The sequence below is a fragment of the Chrysoperla carnea genome, chromosome 1 (assembly GCF_905475395.1).
Source record: "Chrysoperla carnea chromosome 1, inChrCarn1.1, whole genome shotgun sequence".
NCBI lineage: Eukaryota > Metazoa > Arthropoda > Insecta > Neuroptera > Chrysopidae > Chrysoperla > Chrysoperla carnea.
Genome location: NC_058337.1, coordinates 47,911,164 through 47,921,135, shown reverse-complemented (window position 1 = coordinate 47,921,135; position 9,972 = coordinate 47,911,164). Strand labels below are relative to the sequence as shown.

General features: G+C 31.5%; 1 protein-coding gene across 1 annotated transcript; it reads right to left on the bottom strand.

Annotated features, from left to right (window-relative positions):
• Window positions 1–278: 278 nt before the first annotated feature.
• On the bottom strand, window positions 279–6,863 carry LOC123305346. Its single transcript, XM_044887040.1, has 2 exons — window positions 4,301–6,863; window positions 279–4,078 (listed from the first exon to the last, which is right to left on the bottom strand). Exons 1-2 carry the CDS (start codon window positions 6,861–6,863, stop codon window positions 279–281), a joined length of 6,363 nt encoding a protein of 2,120 aa, XP_044742975.1.
• Window positions 6,864–9,972: the final 3,109 nt, after the last annotated feature.

Below are 9,972 nucleotides of genomic sequence, written 5' to 3'. Positions count from 1 at the left end.
TGACACGATGCCATGAAACAAATTTATTTTGTAATTTACCTCAGGAATTTCATGTATAGAATACTCTTTATACTTCTACAAATAAATTCAATACTCGCTAATAATTAATTTTTTATAAAGTTCATTTTATTATAAACAAAAAAAGTACAATAAATTTTTAAATAAACTTACAAATTAAATAAAAAGTAAAAAAGAAAATATAATTTTATACATTAAAACAAACAATAATGGTTTTGTGGTAACTATAAAATAATTTGGCCCTTTGTATAAATTAATAATTATTGCCTAACATAAAAAAACTGTCTCATTCCTGTATCTTTAATTATCTTTGACCAATAAGCAGGCGGTTTGCTTCGTTCCTTTCTTAGTTTCACTATCGTTGATGGTGAGATAACAGATTGTTCTTCAGTTGAACTATCATGCTTCAAGTTATTAATTTTTATCGGTAAATTTGGATCTGTATAAAATTCACTCGTGAAATCATCGGTTTTACTTTCTTCAGGATTTTCATTTTTTGGTTTAATTTTTGATTCAGAAAAATCGCGGTCATAGGAAGAATATTTTTTATCAGAATCTTCATTTTCTGGATCATCTTCAGTTTCTTCATATTCAATATGCTCATTTCTCCTATCATCATGATTCGTGTCTTCTGATTTTTGGTCACTAATGTGGCGATAATTTCCACCATGTTTAGGACCATTACGAATCTGTTCTAAATCACCAATTATTTCAACTTGTTCAGAATAATCTTTGCTTAATGTTTCATCCTGTTCATTTTCTTCGTCATCATTGTCTTCTGAGTTCTCAAAATCATCTTCAAACTCCTCATTATTTGGTGAAAAAACTTTGGTATGAATTATTTCGGAAGTTGTATGACGATGCTCCTTTTTTTCGTAATGATGCTTATTTGATGGATTTTCTTCATTAATTTTTACATCATCATCAGCCTTTGCTATTTTATCTTGAGCATCATCTGAATTTTCAAGATGTTTGTCCGTGTTTGATTCAAGTTTTTCTTTTACCTTTTCCATGGCTGCAGCTTGCAATTCAGCTCTTGCTTTGTGTCGAAGTGCTATCGGGTCGACTGCTAATTTTTGTCTTGGCGTGCTATGAATATTGGTTCGAATAGGTGTTTTTAAACTTGGGTAGTTTATAATATGTTCTTTTTGGTCATCCACTGGATCAGTAGATTTAGCATATGGTTTTGAAAATTGCAAGTTTCTTGGACGATTTGATTTTCTTAAAGTGCTCTCGGTAATATTTGAAGTTGAAATTGACGAAGAAGTACGAACAATTGGGATAGGCCGCACACGTCGAAATGAAATAATCCTTGGTGTTGTTGTAGTTGGTTTTTCAGTTATTTCTTCCAGTTTACGAGATTTCTGAATTCTCCTTTTCAGTACGGATTGACTTTCATTATTTGGTTTGACTATTTGTTCAATCACTAATATTACAGGTTTTTGTAAGGTTTTTTCAGTTGGAAGAGGTAACTGTTCATCAGCTGAATTAAAGCGACTGCTATAACTGTGTCGTGGTTGACTCTCTGCTGTATCAGTTTTAATATTAGAAGATTTTCGTCTAGAAAATAACGTATTATTTCTTCGCAATTCTCTCATTAATTTGGAATCAGGAATATAATGGTTTATATCAAATAGTTGAGGAGAATTAACACTTTGGAGAGTTATGACTTCTTGATTTTCTACAGGGCTTGATAAGGAGTCTTTATTTCGGCGCCGATTGGTAATTGGAAGGTCTGCATTATCATTAGAAGGAAATCGAACTCGTTGTTTTGGAACTTTATTCTCATATTTTGGTTCACCTCTCCGACTGTCAATGGTTACAATAACGTTTGTAGTAGTCTCAACGTTTTCTTGCAAAGATTTTTCTAAAATTTTAGTTCGATTCTCAATAGTCATATTTGGCTCGTGTGATTCATTTATGTATTTTTTCGATTCTTTCGCCATTTCCATTACAATAGACGAATATGCATTTAAAGTTGGTTTGTCAATAACATTTCCATAGCTATCTTTTAGGCTTTTTACATTTTTCTGGTTTGGTAAATTTGCATCCGTTTCTAAATTAACCGAGGGACTTGTTTGAGAATCTTTGCTAGGTAATAAAACTTCACCTTTCATAAGTTCAATGGTCTCATCTTTCTTGTAATGATTTGCTTGTCTATTGAATTGATCAACTTCCATGTATTTTCTCTGAAAAGGTATTACAGGATTGCCGTTAATATCCACAACCGTTTCCATTCTACCTGATGGTTCCATTTGTAAATCAACAAAAGATTTTCTAGATATAATGTTTGTGTTCTCATTTGCTATGGAATCAAATGGTAAATTGGGTCGGGCAAAAGTCACCGGTTGATAATTGGAATAACCGATAGTATGTTCTGTCATCAGAGGTGGTAGCATTCCAAGTATGTTATAGTAGTCTGTATGTTTCGTAGAGTGTTTATGATAATTAAAACGATGAGGGATTGATAAAGGAATTGGTATTGGACCTTGCTGAGGCGTAATAACATGTAATGGCTGTTTTGTTTTAATTCTCAATACCTTTTTCGGATTCACAGAAACTCTAATCACTTTTACAGGTTTATATTTTCGTGCTGGGCGTAAAGTATATGTTTGAAATTGCTCAACAAACTGCTTTGGAACCTTGGAATGTGGTATTATTAATTTTAAACCATTTTCATATCGAACCGGTTTCAAACCTTTTATAACAATTTCTTCTATTTGAGGATCGACTGATGGTTTTAATTCCGGTGAATAATTTGGATTTGGATCGAAATGAGAATCATAGTGGCTTTGATGGTACTGGTGTTTTACAACTGGTCGCAAAACATATGATTTATGAGCACGATTGAAAACCAGGTCATATTGCATAGAGTTTAAATTGTCAATTTCATGTACTGAATATTTTGTAAGAGGTGGTTCATCAGCATAATTTTCAATTTCTTTATACTCGTCATGGTTATCTGATGGAAACTCATAATGAGCCTGAGGATGGTCTGGATCAGATGAATATTCAGGAAAATCATTATAATTATCTGGAGTAAACACATCTTTAATTTTTTCATGATTATCTTGTAAGTACAAAGTTTTATATGTACCTGGATACTTCAATTTCAAATTTGGCTTATTTAAATCATCAACTTCTAAAGCCTCCCCAGCCGAATAAGAATTGGTTTCAGATGGTCCATTATCATATACTGCGTAATTCACGCTTTCCGAGGTGGGTTGATCGTTGTAAACTGATGTTCTATTGAATATTGTTTCTTCGCCTGCCGGAGGTAATGAACTGTTTGTAACTTTCATTCGCATTTTACTTTTCGGCTTTCGTATTCTTCGTTTGCTAGGAACACTTTTTTCAGTACTTTCATTTATCATTGTCTTTTCCAAATTCTCATTTTCAACAGAAGTTTGTAGATTTGTTGTTTTAGACGCTGTTTGTGGTTGATGCGTTTTCATATGTTGAAGAATATCAGCAAATACCTCCATTTGAGTACTGTCTGGTTTTTTCCCAAATTCGAAAGTGTGTTTTTCTGTTTCTGCAAGAGGTAAATACTTACTGATATCAAATGTTTTGCCAAATTCTTTGTTGTTGACTAAAGGTAATTGTAGAGGTATATCTTCTATACTTTCTCCATCTGTATCAATTATTATGACAAAATCTTCGGGCTTCTGTTTACTGTAATGAGGTTTAAGTTGTGGTATGGATGATTTTGTATTAATTGATGGTCTCCGTCGACGTTTTGGAATACTTTTTTTGGTAGTTGTCGTACTAACTGTAGTAGTGACTGGAGGTAGAGTTGTTACAATAATCTGTTTTTTATTTTCAGTTGTAGTAGAAGTTATTTCATCGGCAACGAAAATTTCAGTAGTTATATCAGCATCACTTTTATCAGTAGTTATATCTTCTTTGAGATTGGATTGTGTTTCGGTGGTATTTTCTGGGAAATAGTTTTCACTTTTATTAAGTAATACAATTTGTTTTGTAATATTGTCATTGTCAGACGTGTATTCTTCATCTACTACAATGGTATCCAATTTAAATGAATGATCGGTATTTAAAACTGTAATTTCACGTTTTTGTAGTTTTTTATTAGAATTATTTGTATTGAAAATTAGAGGCTTCATTGTTCCGTGCACTTTTGAATTAGTATCAATATATCGTTTTTTTAAAACAGTTTTTTTATTTTTTTGAAAAACTAGATCCATTGAAGGTGGTTCAATAGTTTCTTCTTTGAAAAATGGACTATCTAAAGGATTATCTCCAAAATATTTAATTTTCATACAGTCAATTTTATCACCTAATCCTTTCAAACGTTGTATCTCTTTCGGCTTATCTTCTTCTTTGATATTTTCCCTTTCATCTTCACTTTCTTCACTTTCTCCGACTTCTTGGTTTTGTATTCTGTCAGGAATAGGTTCTACTGTGGACTCTATTTCTGGACATTGTATATTAGACATAGATTCATAAAATTCCATTCCACTTTCGGTTTTTTCTGGTATATTTCGCATATCCTCAGCATACTTTAATGGTGAATGCTTATTAATTCGCCCAGATTCTGCCAATAAGTAATACGGATATTTTATGAATGTTAAATCCTCCTTAGGTTTTGGTAATTGAATTTCCGAAACATCAACAATTTTATAGCTCAAATCATCGATATTTAATTTAGGATGATCAATTTGAAAATTTTCAGTTTCTAAATCACGTTTAGGTCTGTTTTTATACGCTAATTTACTAATGGGTTTTATAACTGGTATTGGTTCTCTGGGCGTTTTTGTATTATTTCGATTTATGTTTTTGGGTGTATCCGTTGATTTGTTGAATTCAATTTTCATGTCTCCACGATTCTTACTTCTTTCCCAATAATATTTCGGTCGTTTACGGATGTATATTTTTGATAACTTTTCTCTATCATAGCGTTTCACCCGAATTAAAGCTTGTGTATCATTTTTTGTACTCACGATATCCATATTGGAAAGATTTTCAAGTTTTGGGTCAATGTTTGTAAATGAATTGATAACATGCTCTACATTATCAGTATTGTTATCCAGTTTAGTCGAATTTATGTTTTGTGATTTCGGTGTCGTTTGATTTTCTCTCACTACTTTTCCTGGATTTTCTAGATTTTCTATTGTTTTTAATTCTTTTGTTACTCCTCTGCCAGTCCTTTTATCATTTTTATCGCTTACCAATCTCTTCTTTACATCTTTCTTCATTTCAGTTTTTAACCAAGCTTTTTCCGACTTTATCTTTCGTTTATTATGTTTCGGTTTATGTTTGGTATTTTTAACTTCCGTTCCAGAACTATTAATGTCACCCTCCGTATTTGAATATTTTTCATTGTAATCTTCATCTTCTATTTGATCCTTAGTATCTTTATGAATTGAACGTAATTCGTTATCCACACCTTTGGTATTATGTCCACGATTGTCGTGTTTAGATTTTGCCTTTTTCTTTCGCTTTTCCTTATAATCTTCGAAATCGTCTTCTAAATTAGTATACCCGTCATTTTCTTCAGCTTTCTTTTCTTTACCGCCATGATCATATGCTTCATCTTCATACCCTTCTTCCGTATAAACTGTGTGTGCTCGTGTATTTTTGATAACTTCACGTAATCTAGGTGCATTTATTAGCTCTTCTTCACTGGATGCTTCTTTATATGCTTCACTTTGTGGTAAATGTCGTGTGGTTTCGGTTTTTCGTACTTGCGCGTAAGTTTTAATTGGGACAAATCCTATTTCAGGTTTTTCGTATAAAGACTCTGATTCATTTTCATCATCGTTTTCTGAATATTTATCTGAATATTTGTTTCGTTTCTCGTCATAATTTGACTGAGCCTCTCTAAATCGTTCTTGACCATTTTCAAAAATTTCATATGCCTCCGGTTTTTGTTCTTCTGCACGGTGTTCTTGTTTCAATTCGATTGCAGGGCGGTCAAATACACGATATTTACGACCAGGTTTTGCCCATTCACCTTCACCCGGATAAATTGGTTTGGTTGGTATATCTAACGGCTTTTCGTGTTCACTAACATATGTTGGCTCTTGCGGAACTTCATAATTTTCGGGATTATCTTCTTCGGGAGCAGGACTTTCATCATATGATCGTGACTCAAGTTTATCTTTCGAAACATATTCTCTAGAAAATGGATCATTATCGTAAATTTTTTGTGCAAAATTAGGGATACGTGTTGGAGGTTCATTTGTTTCGAATGTTTCTTGTTCATTTTGTTCACCAAGCTCTCTTTGTTTTGATTCTTCAAATTTTTGCATTGTTGGCAATTTACGATTATTTTGTATTGGGACTATCGGTGTACTTTGTATTGATGCAAACGGTGTATTAAAGCCATCAATTTTTGTTTTTTGATAAGGCACCCAAATATAAGGCTGTTTTCTATGAGAATATTGATTATTTGTTAAAATTGGTGCTAAATTATACATTTGATTAACTGCTGTTAATGGTATCCAATCTTGATTTGATTGCTGACTACTTGGTGAAGGTGTTGATGCATACATCATTTTTGGCACATATAACTTTTGTTTAGCCGAATATAATTTCGGATTTTTATAAACTATTGGATTATTTGTCGGCTTTTGAGGGATTCTTATATATCGTACATGTGGCTTCTGCGGTTTATATACATTTTGTTGGCCGCTATACCCATACTTTGGATATGAATACACAGATTTTTGTCTGGATAGTTTTGGTTTTTGTTGTGGATAATTTTGTGCTGATATTTCCGACCAATCAGTAGGTACACGAATTGAATCTATTGTTTTGACTAACGTAATGGCACTTATTGTTGTGATAAGTAGAAATAATCTTAACTTTTTTTTTTGCCGCATCATATAATTTTTTTCTGAAAACAAAAAACATAGAAATTAGTGATATTAATTACTACGGGACATTTATTTCTATAAAAAATCATATATAGGGCAGGCACTGGATATAGTTGAGTGTATAAAAAAAGATATAGTTGAGTGTATAAAAAATGGACCGCATTTTTTCAATTGATTCTTGTTCGAAAAAGCTTATAGATTAATATTTCGGATGTTTTTAGAAACCCTATTAGTCCAATTTTTTTTATATCTCTTCCCCTCCACAGAAACAGCGGAATGTCAATGTTTTGAACAAAATAAAGCTACCCGAGATTTTTTGGGTAATTTTACGTCACAAAGGCTCCTTGTGATATTTTTATAAAGTTCTCCGTTTTTGAATTATTTGAGTTCATTAATTTTCAACTTTGAAAATAAATAGCCTTTCTGTAATTTTTCCAAACATTAAATTGTTAATAACTCAAAAATGGTGGACTTTAGGGAAAAAATAACAAGGAACCTTTTTGGCGTAAAATTACCCAAAAAACATCGGATAGCTTTATTTGTTCCAAACACAATCTATAAATTTTTCTGAACAAAAATCAATTCACAAAATTTAGTCCTAAGTAAGTTTTGCACACTCAACTGTAACTAGCGCCTGCTCTAATATAGAAAAATCTTTAATAATCGCTACGCTTACGTGATCAATTTGATATTTAAGACAAAGAATACAAAAATGTCTTGAGCCGAATCGGTGTCAAAAGATTTTTCTTAAATTCGGCTGCTGCCTAGGATTGCGCGAGCCTCAAACATTGAATTCAAGAAAAGGAATACCACAAATTAAAGTTCACTGATATGAATAGAAAATTAAAAAGCTTTTGTTTTTAAGGCAGCAGCACATTTTTCTGGTTTGCTATAAATATTAAAACATTAATAGAGCTGCATTAATTTTTTTTGCCACAAATTCATATACAAATGAAAGAATAATTTATCTAAAGTATATTTTTAAATTAATTATTAGTAAAAAATAGTATATTTTTGAATAAAAAGGACTTGTTACTGGTTGTGACGTATTTCTGCTCGTTGAGGCTGTTTATATGAAAAATTACGTTATAATATAATGAAAGCAAGTTGAGAGACAAACCATTTATAATTCTGCATGTTATTTTATCATTTCTTCGTGCTGAGGCGTTACTAAAGCGATCTGTCGACGTCACTGACGTTTGGATTTATAGTTTAGAAAAACTAGTTTCAATTGTAAAATAACATGTAAAAACAATTAAAAAAAGTTTTTTTTTAAGTTTTCTTTGTAATTTCTAGCAAACTTTGGAAAAAAAATAGAAAACATGCAGCTTCTCTATTAATGATTTGTTTTATTCTTATAAAATTATGGAAAAGCAAATGAAAAAATCAAATTAAACCACGGAGTTTAAGTCCGCAAATTGATAATTTTAGACGCGATACAAAAACTTTGTATCGAATTTGTATTTGTGTTATTTTGTTACTATTTTCGTTTTAACATCCATTAAATTTTTAATTGGAACGATAATAAAACGCGGGTATCAATTGCATGCAGTAAAAAGTTTCAAAATTCGCCTTGATGACGATGTAGCCATATAGGAGGTAACTGTCGAATGTTGTATAATTGTAAAAAATAAAGCAACATTGAGCATTTACAAACAAAGGTTTACAAACGAATATTGGAAAATTAAAGGTTACTATACAGATGAGAATGACTTCTGGGCGATTATCATTACCATATTTTCTTGGTTTTAGGTAAAAGTTCTGTAAAATTTTTAAAAAGGATAAGTCAGGATGTAAGTCAATACACGTTATACAGTAGTACCTACTTGGCACAAATAATATACAAGGTTTTTGGAAAATGTATAGCCCTCCCTCTCTCCCCACAGCATAACAATGTACCTGTACATAAAATTCTAGGGAATCTAGGGAATGACATTAAAAAAAGGCAAATCTTAACACATTCTTAACAATAAAAATTTTTCAGCCATAAAAATGCCGAAAAAACAGTTTTTCCGCTGGAAATCCTCTCAAAATTACTGAAATGAGTACCCAATTTAATAAATTCGCCATGTAAATATCCATACTTGGGAAACAAATATATATATATAAAAATGATTTCCTCCTCGTCTGCGTTGACCTTCGATATAATACATAAGTCTATATTTTCGGGGACAATATGCCTAATACTGAACTTGCACAAAATTCAGAAATTTTATTTGAAATTAGGTGTTAGAAGCGCTTTACATTTTCCTATTATCGCCCAGTTCCTATTAACGGTAATAATAAAGCGAAAATCGGCCTTGGTGCTGAATGCCTATTTTCGATTATATTTATTTATAAATATGAGAATGTGTTTATTATTTAGAGGTCCAGTACAATTAAAGTTAAAGTTAAATAATAGGTATATCGTACCTACATATCAGATATGTTTAAAATATAATTTTAATTAAATGTAAATTTGTTATACCTACTTATATTAAAGGGTAATTTGTAGTACCTTGAGTCAAAATTTAGGTTTATGTGCATCTATATTGCATTAAAATATAACTATGCGAATTGTCTCTGTTAACACTTTATTGTTCCTCAATGCTATGTATTTTTCTCTTCAACATGAAATGGTCCACGGTAAGAAATGTATAGCGTTTACTACAATGCTGGTATGGTATTGGAACAGTAACTCAAAAAGTATCTCATAATATTCTATATAATATTGCTATAGCTATGGTGTTATTTACAATACTGTATGGAATAAAAACCTTTGCGCCACTTACATTAGTACAATATTGCGCTCACGCATATATTTACTTAAGTGATATCCGTAAAAAATTTCTTACCGTGTACAACTCTAGGCAATAATATCATAAAATGTAGGTATTATGTGAATTTGAAAACCTAACACGTTTTGATTACAGGCATCCACTCCTATGAGCGTCGGGCAATAGCTTCCACTAGTATTTTTAATAACTTGGAGGGAATAAGACTTTTTTCCCCACTTTTACCTTGCTTACTTCATACTTGGAAATCCATAAAGTAGAAGAATATAAATGTTAAATTATGTTGTAAGATTCAAGGTACATCATTTTGCGTATTTGAAACTTTGCCTCCTCAAAATTTA